At 36.4% G+C, this 21,268-nt stretch overlaps 1 protein-coding gene across 4 annotated transcripts in view; it reads left to right on the top strand.

The window, feature by feature from the left end:
* The window catches only part of LOC125278449 (kelch-like protein 29), a 318,939-nt gene that overhangs the window by 199,199 nt on the left and 98,472 nt on the right, over window positions 1-21,268 (top strand). For all 4 annotated transcript variants that reach the window (XM_048207641.1, XM_048207642.1, XM_048207643.1 and 1 more), the window contains one exon: window positions 13,603-13,741. In XM_048207641.1, the coding sequence (XP_048063598.1) occupies window positions 13,603-13,741 (139 nt within the window). The remainder of the gene's footprint in view (window positions 1-13,602; window positions 13,742-21,268) is intronic.

Raw genomic sequence — 21,268 nt, 5'->3', positions numbered from 1 at the left:
GTGTGTGTGTGTGCGTGCAGCATGAAGTGACACTGTGCTGGTCTTGGACTCAGGGTTTTGGAGACAAGAGCAAAGAATCCTGACAGGCATCTCCTTCTGTATGAGATGAGGCCAAGGATCATTTGTCCAGTGAGGCATACAGCACAGATTCACTGCCTCAGTATCGGTGGTAACATGTCCCTGGATAGTGAACTGGAAAGAAACAGTAGTAGTCCACAGATTCACTGCCAGTATTCAAAGCAAAACAGCAAAAAGAAATGTTTAGATGTAATGGTGACCTGGAACGGTGTTTTCATTATTTAATTTAATTTAATTTAATTTAATTTAATTTAATTTAATTTTATTTTATTTTATTTTATTTTATTTTATTTTATTATTTTATTTTATTTTATTTTTGAATTAAGTAAGTTATAACTAGGGCTGTCAGTTTAAAATGTTAATGTAGAGCATATTTGTTCTTATTTTATTTTCTTTTTCATATTTTATCTTATTTTTGTTTCTTTTTTTTATGTTTTTCTTATTAAATTTTACAATAAGTAATTTAAAACTAGGGCTATCAATTTAACATGTTAACTATTATTTATTTTCTCATATTTTATTTTATTTTATTTTTTTCTAATTATATTTTACATTAAGTAAGATACATCTAGGGCTGTCAATTTAACATGTTAATGTAGACCATTGGTGTGTTCTTATTTTATTTGAATTAATTTATTTTTATTTTATTATTATTATTTTCTGTTGTATTTATTGAGATAATGCTAAGCCTTTTTAAGCCAATTACTGATTAATTAATTAAGCAACTGATCAAATAATTAGTATAGGATTCATAAAACAGTAAATTAAATTCTACATTTTACTGTTGTTATATTCAGAAGTAAATCACATATATTTTCTCATATTTTATTTTATTTTTTATTTTTTTTATAATTATATTTTACATTAAGTAAGATGCATCTAGGGCTGTCAATTTAACATGTTAATGTAGAGCATTGATGTGTTCTTATTTTATTTTAATTAATTAGGGGCCAAGCACCGAAGGTGCTTAGGCACCTATTGTTATTGTTGGCGTTCCGTACGCTTATTATTAGGGGCCAAGCACCGAAGGTGCTTAGGCACCTATTGTTATTGTTGGCGTTCCGTACGCTTATTATTATTCTTCTTCTTCCGCTCTTGAAGTCTATGGCAGCCCATAGAACCGTATTTTAAAAAGTTGTGAAATTTGGCACACAGTTAGAGGACAGTCTGAACTGTGTCCAATGCTAATTTAGAGTCTCTAACTCAATCCCTCTAGCGCCACCAGCTGTCCAAATTTGCACTTATGTTTATGCTAATAACTTTTGAACCCTAAGGGCTAGAAACAAAATTCTTTTTTCCTCTGATTCCTTGGGTCAAGCCGATTCAAATGTACTATATGACGTCATTTTCCGTCATGAAAATTTTTCCGCCATTTTGAATTTTCTGAAAAACGTACTTTTTCGAACTCCTCCTAGGCCGTTACTCCGATTTTCACGAAAATTGAACCAGATCATCTTCAGACCATGCCGACAAAAAGTTATGGAATTCAAGTTGATTCCTCAAATCGTTTTCGATAAACACGCGAACATATTGTACGAAGTGCTTGCGAAAATAGACATAAGGCTGTATCTCCGCAACGCTTTATCAAATTCAGACCAAACTTGGTACATGTCATCACAAGCATGACCTGAGGCAACATGCAGCGTTTCGGCGCAGCGCCACCTAGTGGTGCGGAGATATGAAAAATTTATGTTTTTGCTTATAACTTCTGATGGGTTTGTCCAAAAATCATAAATTTGGTCTCGTTGGATTTGGGGCATCATGCCGAGTCGAATGATATCCAATTTTCCCATATCGGACATTTTGGCTGTCGGCCATTTTGAATTTTGTGCTAAAATGCTGTATTTTACGAACGCATTAGCGTATCTTTACAAAACTTGGTATGGGTCATCAGCACAATGCCCTGAAGGAGTCTAAGAAGTTTCGGACCAGTGCCACCTTGTGGTCAAAAGTTATAATAAAATTTACAAAAATGCTAATAACTTTTGTCTATATTAACCGATTGTAATGAAACTGGTCTCAGTAGATTCCGTGGGTCATGCTGAGAACATTGATATCAAATTTGCCATAGTTAGCTGAACTTCCTGTCCGCTGTATTGTTTTTCTTTAAAAACCTACTTTTTCGAACTCCTCCTAGACCGTTGCTCCGATTTTCACCAAAATTGAACTGTATCATCTTCAGACCATGCCGACAAAATGTTATGGATTTCAAGTCGATACGTAAAACCGTTTTCGTATACCGGAGCAATGAATTTGAGGCATGTTGTAAAACACACTCTTGAAGCTGTATCTCCGCAATGCTTTATCGTATTCAGACCAAACTTGGTACATGGCATCACAAGCATGACCTGAGGTATCATGCGGCGTTTCGGCGCAGCGCCACCTACTGGTGCGGAGATATGAAAAATTGATATTTTTGCTTATAACTTCTTATGGGTTTGGCCAAAAATCATGAATTTGGTCTCGTTGGATTCGGGGCATCATGCCGAGTCGAATGATATCTAATTTTCCCATATCGGACATTTTGGCTGTCGGCCATTTAAATTTTTGTGCTAAAATGCTGTATTTTACGAACGCATTAGCGTATCGTTATGAAACTCGGTATGGGTCATCAGCACAATGTCCTGAAGGAGCCTGAGAAGTTTCGGACCAGCGCCACCTTGTGGTCAAAAGTTATAACAAAATTTACAAAAATGCTAATAACTTTTGTCTATATTAACCGATTGTAATGAAATTGGTCTCAGTAGATTCCGTGGGTCATGCTGAGAACATAGATATCACATTTGCTATAGTCAGCTAAACTTCCTGTCCGCCATATTGTTTTTCTTCAAAAACCTACTTTTTCGAACTCCTCCTAGACCGTTGTTCCAATTTTCACCAAAATTGAACCGTGTCATCTTCAGACCATGCCGACAAAAAGTTATGGATTTCAAGTCGATAAGTCAAACCGTTTTCGTATACCGGAGCAAAGAATTTGAGATGTGATGCAAAAATTACCCTTGAAGCTGTATCTCTACAATGCTTTGACATATTTAGACCAAACTTGGTACATGTCATCACAAGCATGACCTGAGGCATTATACAGTGTTTCGGTGCAGCGCCACCTATTGGAGTGGAGATATGAAAAATTGTTATTTTGCTCATAACTTCTGATGAGTTTGATCAAAATTCATAAATTTGGTATGGGTCATCAGGACAATGCCCTGAAGGAGCCTGAGAAGTTTCGGACCAGCGCCACCTCGTGGTCAAAAGTTATAACAAAATTTACAAAAATGCTAATAACTTTTGTCTATATTAACCAATTGTAATGAAACTGGTCTCTGTAGATTCCTTGGGTTATGCTGAGAACATAGATATCAAATTTGCCATAGTCAGCTAAACGTCCTGTCCGCCATATTGTTTTTCTTTAAAAACCTACTTTTTCGAACTCCTCCTAGACCGTTGCTCCGATTTTCACCAAAATTGAACCGTGTCATCTTCAGACCATGCCGACAAAAAGTTATGGATTTCAAGTCCATATGTCAAACCGTTTTTGTATACCAGAGCAAAGAATTTGAGGCATGATTCAAAAATGACTCTTGAAGCTGTATCTCTTCAGTGCTTTGACATATTGACACCAAACTTTGGAAGTGTCATTGTCACCTCACTCTGACCATACCACAACAATTTGGACACAGCGCCACCTATTGGTCGAAAGTTATGAACCAGTAAATCCTCATTTTTGATAATTTTTCAGCTCTTATGCCTAAAATGATCTTAATACGTCTTTAATTGTTCACTGTTGCAGTTGGTCTGATGCTCCCAGCCGTGTTGGCTGGTTTCTTGTGCCGTTTTTGTGCTTGGCCCCATAATTGCTGCTTGCAGCTATATTTATTCTTCTTCTTCTTCCGCTCTTGAAGTCTATGGCAGCCCATAGAACCGCTTGCGGGAAAGTTGTGAAATTTGGCACACAGTTAGAGGACAGTCTGACCTTTGTCCATAGCAAATTTGGAGTCTCTAACTCAATCCCTCTAGCGCCACCAGCTGTCCAAAGTTGCACTTATGTTTATGTTAATAACTTTTGAACCATAATGGCTAGAAACAAAATTCTTTCTTCCTCTGATTCCTTGGGTCAAGCCGATTCGAATGTACCCTATGACGTCATTTTCCGTCATGAAAATTTTTCCGCCATTTTGAATTTTCTGAAAAACCTACTTTTTCGAACTCCTCCTAGGCCGTTACTCTGATTTTCACAAAAATTGAACCAGATCATCTTCAGACCATGCTGACAAAAAGTTATGGAATTCAAGTCGATTGCTCAAACTGTTTTCGAAAAACACACAAACGAATTGTACGTAGCGCTTGCGAAAATAGAAGTAAGGCTGTATCTCTGTAACACTTTATCATATTCGGACCAAACTTGGTACATGTCATGACAAGCATGACCTGAGGCACCATGCAGTGTTTCGGCGCAGCGCCACCTACTGGTGCGGAGATATGAAAAATGGCTATTTTTGCTTATAACTTCTGATGAGTTTGTCCAAAAATCATAAATTTGGTCTCGTTGGATTCGGGGCATCATGTTGAGTCGAATGATATCCAATTTTCCCACTTCGGCCATTTTGGCTGTCGGCCATTTTGAATTTTGTGCTAAAATGCTATATTTTACGAACGCATTAGCGTATCATTACGAAACTTGGTATGGGTCATCAGCACAATGCCCTGAAGGAGCCTGAGAAGTTTCGGACCAGCGCCACCTTGTGGTCAAAAGTTATAACAAAATGTACAAAAATGTTAATAACTTTTGACTGTATTCACCAATTGTAATGAAACTGGTCTCAGTAGATTCCTTGGGTCATGCTGAGAACATAGATATCAAATTTGCCATAGTCAGCTAAACTTCCTGTCCGCCATATTGTTTTTCTTTAAAAACCTACTTTTTCGAACTCCTCCTAGACCGTTGCTCCGATTTTCACCAAAATTGAACCGTATCATCTTCAGACCACGCCGACAAAAAGTTATGGATTTCAAGTCGATAAGTCAAACCGTTTTCGTATGCCAGAGCAAAGAATTTGAGGCATGATGCAAAAACGACTCTTGAAGCTGTATCTCTGCAATGCTTTATCATATTCAGACCAAACTTGGTAAGTGTCATCACAAGCATGACCTGAGGCATCACACAGTGTTTCAGCGCAGCGCCACCTACTGGAGGGGAAATATGAAAAATGGCTATTTTTGCTTGTAACTTCTGATGGGTTTGACAAAAATTCATAAATTTGGTATGGGTCATCAGGACAATGCCCTGACGGAGCCTGAGAAGTTTTGGACCAGCGCCACCTTGTGGTCAAAAGTTATAACAAAATTGACAAAAATGCTAATAACTTTTTTTTCTAATTGCACACTGCTGCTGTTGGTCTGATGCTCCCAGCCATGTTGGCTGGCTTCTTGTGCCGTTTTTGTGCCGAAGGTGCTTAGGCACCTATTGTATCTGTTGGCGTTCCGTACGCTTATTATTATTCTTCTTCCGTTTCTTCTTCCGCTCTTGAAGTCTATGGCAGCCCATAGAACCGCTTGCGGGAAAGTTGTGAAATTTGGCACACAGTTAGAGGACAGTCTGAACTATGCCCATAGCAAATTTGGAGTCTCTAACTCAATCCCTAATAACTTTTGAACCCTAAGGGCTAGAAACAAAATTCTTTTTTCCTCTGATTCCTTGGGTCAAGCCGATTCAAATGTACTATATGACGTCATTTTCCGTCATGAAAATTTTTCCGCCATTTTGAATTTTCTGAAAAACGTACTTTTTCGAACTCCTCCTAGGCCGCTACTCCGATTTTCACGAAAATTGAACCACATCATCTTCAGACCATGCCGACAGAAAGTTATGGAATTCAAGTCGATTCCTCAAACCGTTTTCGAAAAACACACAAACAAATTGTATGTAGTGCTTGCGAAAATAGACATAAGGCTGTATCTCCGCAACGCTTTATCGTATTCAGACCAAACTTGGTACATGGCATCACAAGCATGACCTGAGGCAACATGCAGTGTTTCGGCGCAGCGCCACCTAGTGATGCGGAGATATGATAAATGGCTATTTTTGCTTATAACTTCTGATGGGTTTGGCCAAAAATCATGAATTTGGTCTCGTTAGATTTGGGGCATCATCTTGAGTCGAACGATATCCAATTTTCCCATATTGGCCATTTCAGCTGTCAGCAATTTTGAATTTTGTGCTAAAATGCTGTATTTTACGAACGCATTAGCGTATCATTATGAAACTCGGTATGGGTCATCAGCATAATGTCCTGAATGAGCTTAAGAAGTTTCGGACCAGCGCCACCTTGTGGTCAAAAGTTATAACAAAATTTACAAAAATGCTAATAACTTTTGACTATATTGACCGATTGTAATGGAACTTGTCTCAGTAGATTCCTTGGTTCATGCTGAGAACATAGATATCAAATTTGCCATAGTCAACTGAACTTCCTGTCTGCCATATTGTTTTTCTTTAAAAACCTACTTTTTCGAACTCCTCCTAGACCGTTGCTCCGATTTTCACCAAAATTGAACCGTCTCATCTTCAGACCATGCCGACAAAAAGTTATGGATTTCAAGTCGATAAGTCAAACTGTTTTCGTATACCGGAGCAAAGAATTTGAGATATGCTGCAAAAATTACTCTTGAAGCTGTATCTCTACAATGCTTTAACATATTCAGACCAAACTTGGTACGTGTCATCACAAGCATGACCTGAGGCAAGATACAGTGTTTCGGCGCAGCGCCACCTACTGGAGTGGAGATATGAAAAATGGTTATTTTTGCTTATAACTTCTGATGGGTTTGACCAAAATTCACAAATTTGGTATGGGTCATCAGGACAATGCCCTGAAGGAGCCTGAGAAGTTTCGGACCAGCGCCACCTTGTGGTCAAAAGTTATAACAAAATTGACAAAAATGCTAATAACTTTTTTTTCTAATTGCTCACTGCTGCTGTTGGTCTGATGCTCCCAGCCATGTTGGCTGGCTTCTTGTGCTGTTTTTGTGCTTGGCCCCGTAATTGCTGCTTGCAGCTATATTTTATTTTTATTATTATTATTTTCTATTGTATTTATTGAGATAATGCTAAGCCTTTTTAAGCCAATTACTGATTAATTAATTAATTAAGAAACTGATAAAATAATTAGAATACGATTCATAAAACGGTAAATTAAATTCTACATTTTACTGTTGTTATATTCAGAAGTAAATCACATATATTTTCTCTTGGCTTCATCTCAATAGGGGTGTTTTGTAGATTCATAAATCATCCTCCCCTCCCATGTAGTTGCAAATGGACTCTTCCCTGAATGTTGTTGTTTTTTTCTATTATTATTTGTAATGGTGACACACTTTGCTGGCTTCTGATTGGATGTCATTTTTTTATTCACTCCCTCAGTAGCTGCTAAAGAAATGATGCTGACATTACGCCCTATTACACCGTGAATGCCAGGGATAAACGTTTACCTATGGCTCTCACATCATTTTTGTCCTCCTTACACACCCCTGCAGAGACGCTTGGGTCGTTCCAGTGTAGCGATATAACGTTTAGCAGCTGCCATTTTGAAAAACATGAGCTAACCAGTGAACCTTAGAATAGCTCAATAATACAGCTGGAAAACTCATCAAAAGGTTGTTCTAGGGCCATTTCATGTCCATCTTTCCAGTGCGCTTAAATGGCCATTATATTATTTTGCCCCTTTCATCTTATCTGTTCATTGTAAACATGTTTCAGTTCAGTACAGTTCAATTGAATTGAATCTGGGTCTGTGTTTGCAGTGTGCTGAAGCAAGACATTGAATAGAGTCTTTGTGTCTGTGAAAGCTGTTGCGTGGACAGTGACCTCTCTGCCTGTCTCGGCCTTGTAATTAGTCACCTCTGACGAACATGCTGGACTCTTTATGCCTGAAAAGAAAGATTTTTTGAGGGCTCTTCTTTTCATAAAAAAAACATGTCCAATTCTGTGGTTGGAATGGAAATTTCATAAAATGAACCACAGACAAAATCAATGATATCCGTTTTATAGTGGAGACATATTGAATTGTGTATATCTCGGTAAAATGATATTTGATAAATGGTGACCTTCCCATTTCCGTATACTGAATTATTTTCTGCACTTATTATATTAGATCGTGTTCATTTAAATGTGTTATGTATCACTTGAAATAACACTAAATGTGTTTAATTCTGGAATTAATTTATGAGGTTAATTTCTAAGTTAACAAAAAGAAAATACAATTTGAACGTTTATTGTATAGGATGTCACTATTAGTTTTTGACTTTTTAATATAAATAATTATCTAGAAACACACTTTTTGGTGACAAAAAATGTCACAAATCATGATTAAAATTAAAATACATATTAAGATAAACATAAGATATAAGTATTTTAATGTGGATCTATATTGGATTTTGTTTTGAAGAGGGACATATGTATTAATAAATACACATACATACATATAGATAAATACATAGAAATAATAATAATAATAATAATAATAAATATTGTTATTATTATTAATGCCTGATCACTGATCGTTGTTGTTAGTATTATATTATATTATATTATATTATATTATATTATATTATATTATATTATATTATATTATATTATATTATATTATATTATATTATATTATATTAATCATATATTTAGTGCTGTCAAATTGATTAATCGCAATTAATCGCATATAACGTAAAAGTTTGTTTATGTGTGTGTGTGTGTGTGTGTGTGTGTGTGTGTGTGTGTGTATGCGTGCATATGTATGTGTGTATATAAACACACACATATATTTATACAGTACATATATAGCCTGTGTGTGTGTGTGTGTGTATATATACACATTTTGTAAACAAACTTTTATGCTAGATGCGAATAATCACGATTAATTGATTTGACAGCACTAATTGTATTATAATTTATTATTATCTTAATATATTTTCTTTTAAAACTATTGTGTGTGTATTTGTCTAAGAAGTGAGCTGACATCCCTGTGAATGAATCACTCAGAGTCTGTGTTTTTCTCTACAGTGCATTATTGGATTATTGAACTTTCTCTGTTTATTTGTGGTTAATGGACTGAAACCTGCTGATTGGCTGTTTAAGTCCGCTGAGAGGCCAATCATGTGAGAGGTAAAACCAGCACAGCTAATGACCTGAGAGTGAGACATGTCTGACCATGACCCTATACATTTACGAGAGACACACACACACACACACACACACACGCTTGCGTTAATGTTGTCTCTCAGGATTGTTTTTCATGCTACATTAGCTTCCCTTCGCCCACCATGACCGGCGCACGCTACAGTAAACACACACCTACCAAACATCGACGTGTGGGTTGCATGGAGATTTTATCATTAGTTCAGCACTAACAAAGAAAGTAGGTTACTGTTGTACCGTTTTCTGCGAGACAGATAATTATTTTCCCATTACATGCACAACACACACTGTAATTTTCAGTGTGTGTTCAAACCATCAAATCACACATAATCATCCCTCTCAGGTTCGGCAGAGGAGCTCACCAAAATCCAGCGCGCCGCGGGTCGGGGAGTGAATTCACCTGCCATGTGATGTTTCGTGCCCCGTGCTAATGATCGCTGTTCCTCACTGAGCCTTGACCCTGGGCCGCTCCACATAATTAGCTTTTCCATCAGCTTTTCTGCCGCGTCCAGCGACCTTGTGGGTGAACCATTGTTTACTGACAACTATAGTTCCTCCTGCGTAGCTCTTTCGCTGTCATTTGTTCGTGAATTGGGTGTTGTGTGCGACGCAGGAGTTTGGAGGTGAAAGCCATGTCAATCGACGATGACTCAAAGCCACGCTGTGCGTCAATTTGATCGCGATCTCACACACGCAAATAAAGCCTGTATAATGCAAAGTTTTCTTTTTATTACAATTTGAGAAATGCTGTCAGGTTTGGCATTGCTAATTAGTAGAGGAATTTGTGTGCAAGTTTAGTACTGTTTTTTTGCTATTGTTTACAATATTTCATAATATGATTATGATAATGAGAAAAACTATTTTTGTGTGATAGAAAGCATAAAAAATCTTTGCCATTTTTAAGTAAACATAGTAATATATATATATCTATATATATGTAGTACTTTTTTGTGAAATATTGTATGTGTGTGTATTGTATTTGTATGTGTGTGTGTGTGTGTGTGTGTGTGTGTGTGTGTGTGTATATATATATATATATATATATATATATATATATATATATGCATACATGCATACATTTTTATAAAAAAAAAATTAAATAAATACTTTTCTCAAAATATCTAAAAAAAAATATATATACGTCTTTATACAAAATGTTTGAATTTTTAAATTCAAGACTTTTTGAAAATCTCAAAATGTAAATACGTGTGTTTACGTGTGTATGTTTTTGTAAATTGTGGGGACATTCCATAGGCGTAATGGATTTTATACTGTACAAACCGTATTTTCTATCCCCCTACACTACCCCTGATATGTCACAAAAACGCGCACACACACACACACACACACACACACACTATATATATATAAAATTCTAAACTTTTTGAAAATCTCAAAATGTAAATACGTGTGTTTCCGTGTTTACGTGTGTATGTGTATATATATATATTGTTATATATATATATTGTTACTAGGGCTGCAACGATTAATTGCGATTAATCGTTTGTAAAATAAAAGTCTATGTTTACGTAATATATATGTGTGTGTTCTATGTATAATAATTATGTATATAAAAATACACACACATACATTTATAAAGTTTAGAAATATATGCATGTATTATAAATATATATATTTATATATATTTTATATTACATATAAACATAAATATTTTATATATAAATATAACATTTTTCTTAAATATATACATGAATGTGTGTGTATTTATATATACATAATTATTATACACAGAACACACACATATATATTACGTAAACACAGACTTTTATTAATCGCGATTAATCGTTGCAGCCCTAATTGTTACATGTTATATTTATGGATTTCGCACTTAAATCTTAAATCACGAGAAATTGGCAAAACATTGGCTTTATATTATGATTTTGCATGTCAACTATAATTCAGACTGTAATATGCTGTGTGCTTTTAATTGGTTTTTAGCAATTAAAAATCTTTTAGCACATTTTTTTCTTTGTTTTTAAATTTGATTAACTCTAAAATGTAAACTACCGAGCTTCAAGTGTTGGCGCATCAGTAAATCAGCTACTTTCTTTGTAATTTCAGTGTAATTTCAGACAGCCCTGAGATTCATTGTGTTTGGTTTTGTATTGCTGAAGTGGCCACAGTGGCTCAAGGCTCTCATTATTGTTCTGCGTGTGTATGTGCGTGCTCGCGCGTGCGTGTGTGTGTGTGTGTACATGCTGCGTTAATGTAGTTGTTCATTTTGGTGATGTGTTTACAATGCTGTTCCATTTGCTTTAGCGCTGCAGATCAAATTGATTTCTGAAATGGCACATTGTTTCTAATAATTTGATTCTGTTTCCCCTGCTGTTGGATCCTCTCAGTTGTCCTGTGATTTCAAGAGTAATTCAGATAAGATGTTAAATGAATATTAGTTATATAACGTCTGTATAGCGTAGAACATGGCTTTGTTTACTAAAAATGCTTTAAACTGTTTAAATTGATCTAAATCAGACCTCTCACGTTAGAATGAAAATTTAGGTAATGATCTATGTTTACAGAATGTCTTCAGCAGCCTTTGTTCCCGAACGATCGCCGCATGATGCAGCTCGACTAAAATCTCGCTTCGCTAGAACAAATAAACGTCTTTTCTGGGCTGTAAAATCAACCAAGAGGCACATTCACTCAATACTTGCTGTTATTTATAAAAATATCTCAGATTTGGACCATTAGGCTGCAGAAATAAACAGTCGACACTGAGATCTCCACCGTTCTGACAATGCTGAGGAAGTGGTGTGAATTAGCCAGCCGATGGTGTGTCAGTTAGCGGCGATAACACATTGCATAAGCAGTTGCGTAACATGTTGTCAATACGGCGTGTCAAAATGGGAAATATTTTTATATAATAATCAACAGCTCAAATATGTTGCAGCGGTTGTGAAAAAGAAACCGGTTGAGCTGTCGATGGATTCAGAGAGCGTGTTGGATAAAGAGAAAAGATGGCTGCCGTTGTGCTGTGATTTGGCTTCAGACGCTGCTGTGTTCGGCTGTCTGAAGCTGTTGACCTTACACTGGCTCCCTGTTAAAGTTACTTTGCAAGGTCCGGTTGTCAGAATCACTTTATAGATCCTCATTAAACGGGGCTCGTATACGCTCCTCGTCTCCTTGGGCTTCTGCCTCGCTTTCTGTCAGACGCCTCATTTATTTACATATGCATTCACATCTACATCTGCTGCTTGTTTTCTCTGCATATAAACTTGATTGTGCGTGAATGTTCCCATGATTCTGGTAAACTTGTCAAATAGGCAACAAGATCTGCAGGAATATTAATTTAATAGTAAAATCTGATTATACTTGCATGCATATATATATCCTTTCTCATCAATGCAGTGTTTTCCCCTGTGCGATTTCAAAGAACACAAGCTTTTCTTTTATTTTCTTGTTGTTGATAATAAAGATCAGAGAACATTTTATTGTATTAATGAAACTATTTCTGAATTTGAAGTATTTTTGCAAATGTGTCTTGATGCGGAGGTTCGTCTCTCTCTCTCTCTCTCTCTCTCTTTGAAGCTTCTGTTTGTTTACAAGATGTTTTGCCTGTTTTGCTGATTATCATGATTTTTTTTTTTTTTTTTTGGTCCAAAGCTTAAACTCTTGCCGTCCAGTGTTTGTCAATGAATATAAACTGCATTTATTTGGAACGAAATCTCATACAACAGTATTTGGAATCATGTTTTAACCATTACATTTGTTTTATTTTTTAATCTGAAATAGGAGGGCATGAGAGCATTCCTTTTGGAAAATCATGCATTCAGGCTCTTAAATAGAAAATGTAATAAATTGTAAAATTCAAAGAATGTTTAGGTTTTTGACACACATCAATTACTTTTTTTTTTCTTTGTCCTAAAATACAGACAATACAGTTCTCCTAAAAAAAAAAAAATACCCCAAGGAATATGACATTAAATCAATAGTTTTGGCTTATTTTACATTTTTTGCCTTGAGCTCCCATTATTGTGCACACTGATAGGTCAGTAAGTTCCTGACCTGTGGGTTGAACTGAGAACTGAATATTTGAAATGAAGGTATTCAGATCCTCTGTTAAACTGTGAAATGTGCCATTGCGTATTACTATTTTGCATCCTCTAATATTAATAATTCTGCTTGATGTTTAACGTGCATTGTTGATTCTAATGTGTCCATAAAGCGTTGCATTTTTATTCTATGCCGACCTATTTTGATCTACTGTATGCCACTGTGATGAATTTTGCCACTGTCTGCTTTTATTGTTGCATCTGTTCCAAAAAAAGCTGAATTCTAAACACGTGTTTGGCATTGTCTGTTTCTTCTTTGTTCTACAGAGATGTTGAAGGAGTTGAACCAGCAGCGCAGAGAGAAAGAGTTTACAGACCTGAAAATTATAGTTGAAGGCAAAGAATTTGAAGTCCACCAAAATGTTCTAGCTTCCTGCAGCTTGTATTTCAAGGACCTGGTGAAAAGGTTTGCCTTCCTCCCTTCCCACCAGCCGTTGATCCAATCTGTTCTTTTCGTAGGGCGCATTTGTGTCATTTTTTCCCTCCCTCTTTTTCTCTCTTGCAGGTTTGTAGGAAGACTTTGGTTTCTATCACAGGGCCAGCAGCCATTCACCGTTTTCGCTCAAATGAATGTATCTTAAATTGGGAAAAAGGCCAACCCTTGCCTTTTTTTATTATCTTTTCTTCCCCCTCATTTTAGAAAACATTAACATTAATTTCCATTTTTAAAAGCAGAGAATGTGTTCCATGACTGAGGGATCTTAAAAGAAAGAGAGAGAAAAAAAGAATCACAATAGGCATTCAAATCATCCCCCAAAAATACCATGTTGGGCATTTTGGAAAGTGTGCTCCAGCAGCAATGTGGTATCTGTCATTTTGACTATGGGATGAGCTTTGTCAGCCATTTTATCAGCAAAGCGTATGGTCTTCATAGGGCATAAAAGTTTCCCATTCATATGTTAAACATTCACGATGGGTGCATTGAATGCATTCAGAGTCGCAAACAATGAGACGTGCCGAGCAACTTTCTCTTGAATCGTTACCTTCACAGGTCAGAGCCATTTACTGCCTCGCTTTTCCAAATTACACTGTTCTGCATCCGTTGCCAGCTCACTTTTTGTTATTTGCACTTATTGTTATTATTGAAATATTTCTTTGGCACCACATTTTCCAGCATTGCTGTGTGTGTGTGTGTGTGTGTGTGTGTGTGTGTGTGTGTGTGTGTGTGTGTGTGTGTGTGTGTGTGTGTGTGTGTGTGTGTGTGTGTGTGTGTGTGTGTGCAGTGTTCATTCATTTTCAGCACATTCATCCTCTCGATGTTTTTGTTTTGAATCTCATCATCAGTGTTGAAGCTTCAAACTACAGCCTACTCATCATTTAAAAAGCCTATGAAATGTTGACAATAATTTCCAAATCTCAAAATATTGGACGGCTGTTTTTGTTGTTGTTGTTTTTGGTAAACAGAAAATGTACATTTCTGAATGTTTTCTTTTAAAATTACTGTACATTTTGAACACACACACACACACACACACACACACACACACACACACACAGTGTATATATATATATATATATATATATATATATATATATATATATATATATATATATAGCTAGCATTATACACACACACTACCATTTTAAATTTTAGGGTCAGTACGATTTTTTGTTTTAATAAATTAAAACCGGTATTCAGCAAAGATGCATAAAAATCAAAAGTGACAGTAAAGACATTTATAATGTTACAAAAGATTTCTTTTGAACTTTCTGTTCTTCAAAGAATCCTGAAAAAAATGCATCACCATTTCCACAAAATATTGATCAGCACAACAGTTTTAAACATTGATAATAATCAGAAATGTTTCTTGAGCAGCAATTCAGCATATTACAATGATTTCTGAAAGATCATGTGACACAGAAGACTGTATTTATTTCACTACAGACAAGATGTAAAATGCTACACTAGAATTGAGTGACAATTTTTTTTTTTTTTAAGTTTTTTTTTTTTTTAAATATCAGAGCACATTTGGCTAGCTTAGCTTACTTGGTTATAAGAAATACAGTAAATACAACGATTATGCAAAATATAGCTTGTTACTACAAACAGTAGTGTGTTTACCCACCACGCAAAGCACGTAAATGCATGGGGCCCCGCAGGCCTGGGGGGCCCCCATGACTTCTCTTCTCGCTGGAGCGCCTCATTTCAAAAGAAGCGACAGTCTGAAGTGTACGTGAACTGATCCTTTCCTCCGCTTTAATACCAGTTACAGCGCAAAATAAACATGAATGAGTATCTAAAGGTATGTTAAAAGATACAGTACAATGTACCGGAATCCGTATCGTGTCTCGTGTAATCGTTCAATCAGTATTTTAACCGCGGAAAGACATAAAAAAGCTTGTAATAAACAAACAAATGTAACATCACATCTTACCTCAGAACAAACATATTCAGTGACCTTAAACTCGTTAGTCAGCTAAAAAAAATAACTCTAGAGAGGAGCATTTAGCTAATATATGCACAATATTACATATTAATATTCTTTAATATTGCATGTTTGAATAAACCCATCAAGTTGACAGCCACCATTTAAATGTTTATATTTCAAAAAACGAATTGGAGAAGAAATAACTTTAAAGTTAGTAGGCCTATTATAACTTCCTTAAGTGTAATTTAAGTTTGTATACAAATCAGTTCATTTTAACCTTAAATATTAATGTAATACCAACTGATCCCTATGTATATTTTACAGAATTAGTTGAGATTTTTTTTCTTGAGAAAATTTGCCATATACTGTACCTGATATATTATACAGTATATCCAAAATGACTGATATCAAATCGAATTGCAAGCTTGTGGATTGAAATGCATAACTATGATGACAGCCTGGCAGGAAATGGAGCAAAACAGAAAGCAAAGTCCAAACAGGATGATATTGTGACATACTGATAAGCCTCATTACATGTAGCCTAGATCAGATGCATACTATATGCATTAGTGAGTGCGGTGGTGCTTATGGGGCGTCGCTCTGGGACGGGTGAGTATGAAGCTGGGAGGGAAAAATCACAGAATACTCAAAAAACTAGACCCCCTCTCCTGAATGTGATCGTGGGGCCCCCTCTAGGAGATTTGCTTAGGGCCCCCAATAACCTAAACAAGCCCCTGACTACAAAAGCTGCACTTTTTGTTAAGATTTGTGCTATTGTCACACTATTTTTAAAAAAAAAAAGCAGTTAGTAGCATCGCTAAGAGTGTTAAGCTGCGTCCGAAATCAAATATTTATCTACTATATAGTACACGAAAAACAGTATGTGAAAAGAGTAGTATGTCCGAATTCATAGCATTCGAAAAACAGTAGGCGAAAAGTACCCGGATGACTCGCTATTACCGGTGAGATTCTGAAGTGCGCATGAACCGCTAAGACTAGTCTTACAAGTTAATCATCAATTTTTTTTCTTTAAGACTGTTCAGTTACATTAAAACATAGATTAGCCTAATTTGATACCGAAAAGTAAGACTGACTGCCCCTTGACTAACTGCTAGTGGGTCAAAGATCTTAAGACACTGTTTTAACATAATGGCTATGTTTATGAAACTGGCCCTGATGCTCTTCATTCTTCTTGGCATAGTTGTTAACTATTCACATTCACAAATCAAAGCCTCAGTTCACTTGCCATCCCTGCACTTTCTCTCGTCTCTCTTTCCCTCTATTCAGCTGAATATAGAAACACGGTAAACACCGGACCTGTGTAGATGTGCGACGTCCCTTTAAGATCCAGCTGCTGTCACTGACCTTGCGTTTGACAGAGGACCTTGCATGATTGTTTGGTGATATCAGACTGAAGGAGACATGTTTTGGCAGGCGTTGTCCATAGATTATCCTCTCCAGCTCTGAAATTCATAGAGGATTTCAATGCTTCATAAAATCATATGCTGCTTTTTGTTGTAGCTTAACTTATGGGCACCTGCATTGAAAAACTCATTGTTTCTGCAACAATGAGTTTTTCTCATTGCATCTATACTTGCATCTATGTATATCTATCTATGCATTTCATCCAAAGTGCTTTTAAGCACGCTAATAGCAAGAACAGTTTCCCCGAAGCAGCCTTGGGTTAAGTGCCACCCCCAAGGGTGAAGTGATAAAAGAGCAGATTTGTGATCGCAGTACGGCTCCAGGATCTGGGTCACCCTCACCTGGGCATGAACCTGCCGAGTTTCAAGCCCAATTCCTTAAAGTCAATATGAAATGGCATTTGCAACCCATTTTATTTGCGTCATATGGCGTATTTCCAAGCAAAAAAAGCCTGAAAATGTGGGGTGGGAATTTGCATTGGCAAAAAAAAAAAAAAAAAAAAAAAAAAAAAATTAATGATAGCTGGTGGAGGGGATGTGAAAATAAACCATTTAATATACAATTTATACCACAAATCTACATGTGCACTACATTCAGTAACAGCTTTTAGGTTTTAGGTATTGCTTGTATTGAATCAAGAGCTTAGTCTGTGACATTTATATTCTCTATTAGTCAAAAGTTGTTTTTTTTCTCTATATAGATTTACAAACTTTGGAAAGATAAAACGCCTTCGCACATGCTTGCATTTCCACTCTCCCATGTTAGCATGCATATGAATGAAAATGAAAGGAGCACAAAGTCTAGTGGGACCAAAACTGACCCAAAATTTTCTGATGACCCTAAATTTCTTGTTGCAATGTTTGAAGTTAAGAATTAAAATTAATTGAAATTCATATAATTTTATATAACTGTAATTGATAACTACAGACAGATACTGTAGATGGATGGATGGATGGATAACTTTTGTGGACCAGGGAGGAAGAACACATAATTTCCCAGAATGCATTACTATTGTTTGATTGAAAAATGTTCATGTAAACACCTTAATCGATCCGATTGAGCTCGATCTGAATGAAATTTCGATCGGATTGGAAGGAGTGCTTTATTCCTCTTCTAATCTGAACCAACAGCAAAAAATTACCAAGTAAACACTTGAATCCGACTACTTTATCAATCGTATTCAGAAGTCTCTGGGGCACATGCGCAGTGCAATGTTGACAAGCATTACACAGTGCCTAAGTTCACGTTCACGTCTTTTTATCTAAAAACCATTGCTGATTTATGAATGTGTATGACAACAGGGCAAAAATAACGATGAGCTCTGTTGGTGTCACGTCCACGGTCGTCTCTGCAAGTGTGATCGATATGACGTCACACACAGAGCGCGTGCGCAAAAGTTTTAATCGGAATGTATATAAAACACATATAAACGGATATTTGAATCAGATTACAATGTTTAGAGCACATGTTAGCAGAACTGCAATCAAATTCAATTCATTCGGACTGGCGAAAATTGGTGCATGTAAACATAGCCAGTGTTGGGGAAAGTTACTTTTAAAAGTAATGCATTACAATATTGTGTTACTTCATAAAAAAGTAACTAATTGCATTACTTAGTTACTTTTTAATGGAAGGTAATGTACACGTTCCTTTTTCTCACCTGGCTTACAAACAAACAAGAACCCGCTTGTTAAGTCGTGATGCAAGGAATGCTGTTTCCAAGCCTCTACTCGTTTCACTTGAGAATACTATCTCAACAGCCGTTTATGAGCACTATTTATTCATATTACACATGTAAGCTAAGCATTTTAAAAAAACTAGGGGTGGGACAAAATATTGATAGGGCAATATATCGTGCAATACAAGAATCGATTCGCTGGCCCCAAATATCGGTATTTTAATTAATAAAATAAGGCGCTTTAAATAGATTTCCTGCTCCCAGTGTCGCTACTTCATGGCTCCTTGAGGTGGCGCTCAATATATGAATGACGGAAAAGTGAACGTAAGTTAACTAGCCCAAGACAAAGAGGTTTTTAACAGGATGGCAGACAGCACTGTGAGTAAAATAATAGATGCCCCAGCCACGTTTAAGCAAGTCTGGAAAGCGTACACTTAACCTTTTCACAGGCATTTAGTTTTCATAGTTAGACAGATATCGTGATGTATCATTATAGGATTGTCTAGCAATATACTGATTATCGCAGAATTGCTGTATCATGATATTATATATATATTATCGTATCGTGAGCCATGTATCGTATCGTAACGTATCGTGAGGTATTCTGTGATTCCCATCCCACGATGACTACAGTCACTGTGTTCATGACATACCAGACACAAATATTTTAACGATTTATAAAATTTGAATCACTGTCTGGCCATCTGGGATTTCGGTATGGAGGTTTTTCGGTAAATTTTCGGTAGTATTACATCACATCGTGAGTGTATATCAGCACCGTTTGTTGTTTTCTTGGGCATCTGGTAGAACGTTTGGAAGCAGCGACGCGTGATGTTAGACTTAAGTGTATAGGATGCAGGAGAAGAAATTTCAACACTCTTTCTTCAGAATTGTTTCATGTTTACACAACGCACACAACTCCTCTGCACTTACTCCCGGTTTCTCTCAACTAGTCAATAAATGGGAACTTGTGTTACTTATTTGAAAAAGTAACTTTTATTTTATTTTATTTTGTTGCAAATAATGTTACTTTACTCTTTACTTGAAAAAAGTAATCTGATTACATAACTTGCGTTACTTGTAATGCATTACCCCCAACACAGATTATCAGTAAATTCCACTTCCTGTCAAACCGATTCAAATTCCAATTCGACTTCCTGTAGGGTGTGGCCAATTAAATTCAAATTCACACTCCTGAATAAAAAGGCAGTCAGTTCTTTAATTCAGAATTTTGTTCGACCATAATGTCAGTTCACGTTATGTTATCATGATTTCCTGGGAAGATTCATTCATTTCTAAATCCTATTTACACAGTTTGATGTAAGAGTCTGGTATATTGTATAATATCAATTCACAATGCCATGCCCTCTTTTCCGAATTGGAACATTGTTTCCCTTTCTTCACTGAAAATTTGCGCTTTGCTATCGCCTGAACCACATGCTATTTTTACCGACTGCGCTCTCGCATTAAGCTCATCTGAGGGGTGTGGAGAGAACATGCCACCTGAAGGATATAATGCACCTCCTAAATGTGCACACATGCTCCCCCTCGGCCGTGGAAAAAAAAGCCATTACCCTCCCCTTTAGCGTCTGCCGCATAGAGCGCGGAGACGGATTGCCCTCAGTAATTCCATTTTCCCCTCCGGATTTTCAATAAGTATGCTTGGTGCCACTTTAATTTATGGGTAGTGCAACTGCACCAAGCCGTCAGCGTATGTGTGTAATGTGAAACTTGGCTAGCTCAAAGTAGCTTTGACACCGCACTCTTATTTATTTATTATATATAAGACCGCACGTTTGTTTTACAGTAGATGTGGCGTTACAAGTGCGAGGAATGAGCGAGGTTTCATTCGGAAAACAGTGGGAGATCATTAATCCCGTGGGATGTGACAGTCGACTTCTATGAAGCCACAATTACCTCCTGCACTAGAGGAACGTCACTTTCTGGGTGTTTTGCAGGGAGGGTTGAAGTTTATATACAGTAATGAAGTTCCACAGTGTGCTCCTTCATTCATATTTCATGCTGTAATGATTCGACTGCACAGTTTTCTCTCCGAACCTCTAAAAAAAAATTTTTAATATTATTTATTCCTTTTTCCCATAATGCTTTTCGGCCAAATCTGATTTTTCTTCCAGACTTTGTATTAGTTTTGCATCAGTATTATGCTGTAAATAATGGCACATAGAGTGGGGTAAGCTGTGTCACATTTTACTTGAGTCGTCCTCTAGGCAAGCAGAAATGAGGTATAACTAATACTCCTAATTATATTACGGGATGTTTGCTGTCAACTTAAATGAAAAGAAATGATCTGTAACATAGACATCTGAATTCTCAAAAAAATGAATAAATGATAATAAGAAAAAAATTTCTCACAGTTAAATGAATGCCTTATTTTGCTGTAAATGTAACAGGTCTTAAAATAAATTATTTATTAGGGCTGTCAAATCAATTAATTGTGATT

Source organism: Megalobrama amblycephala, linkage group LG11 (genome assembly GCF_018812025.1).
Source record: "Megalobrama amblycephala isolate DHTTF-2021 linkage group LG11, ASM1881202v1, whole genome shotgun sequence".
Lineage (NCBI taxonomy): Eukaryota > Metazoa > Chordata > Actinopteri > Cypriniformes > Xenocyprididae > Megalobrama > Megalobrama amblycephala.
Note: the sequence above shows the minus strand (reverse complement) of the source record. Positions and strands in the feature narration are given on the sequence as shown.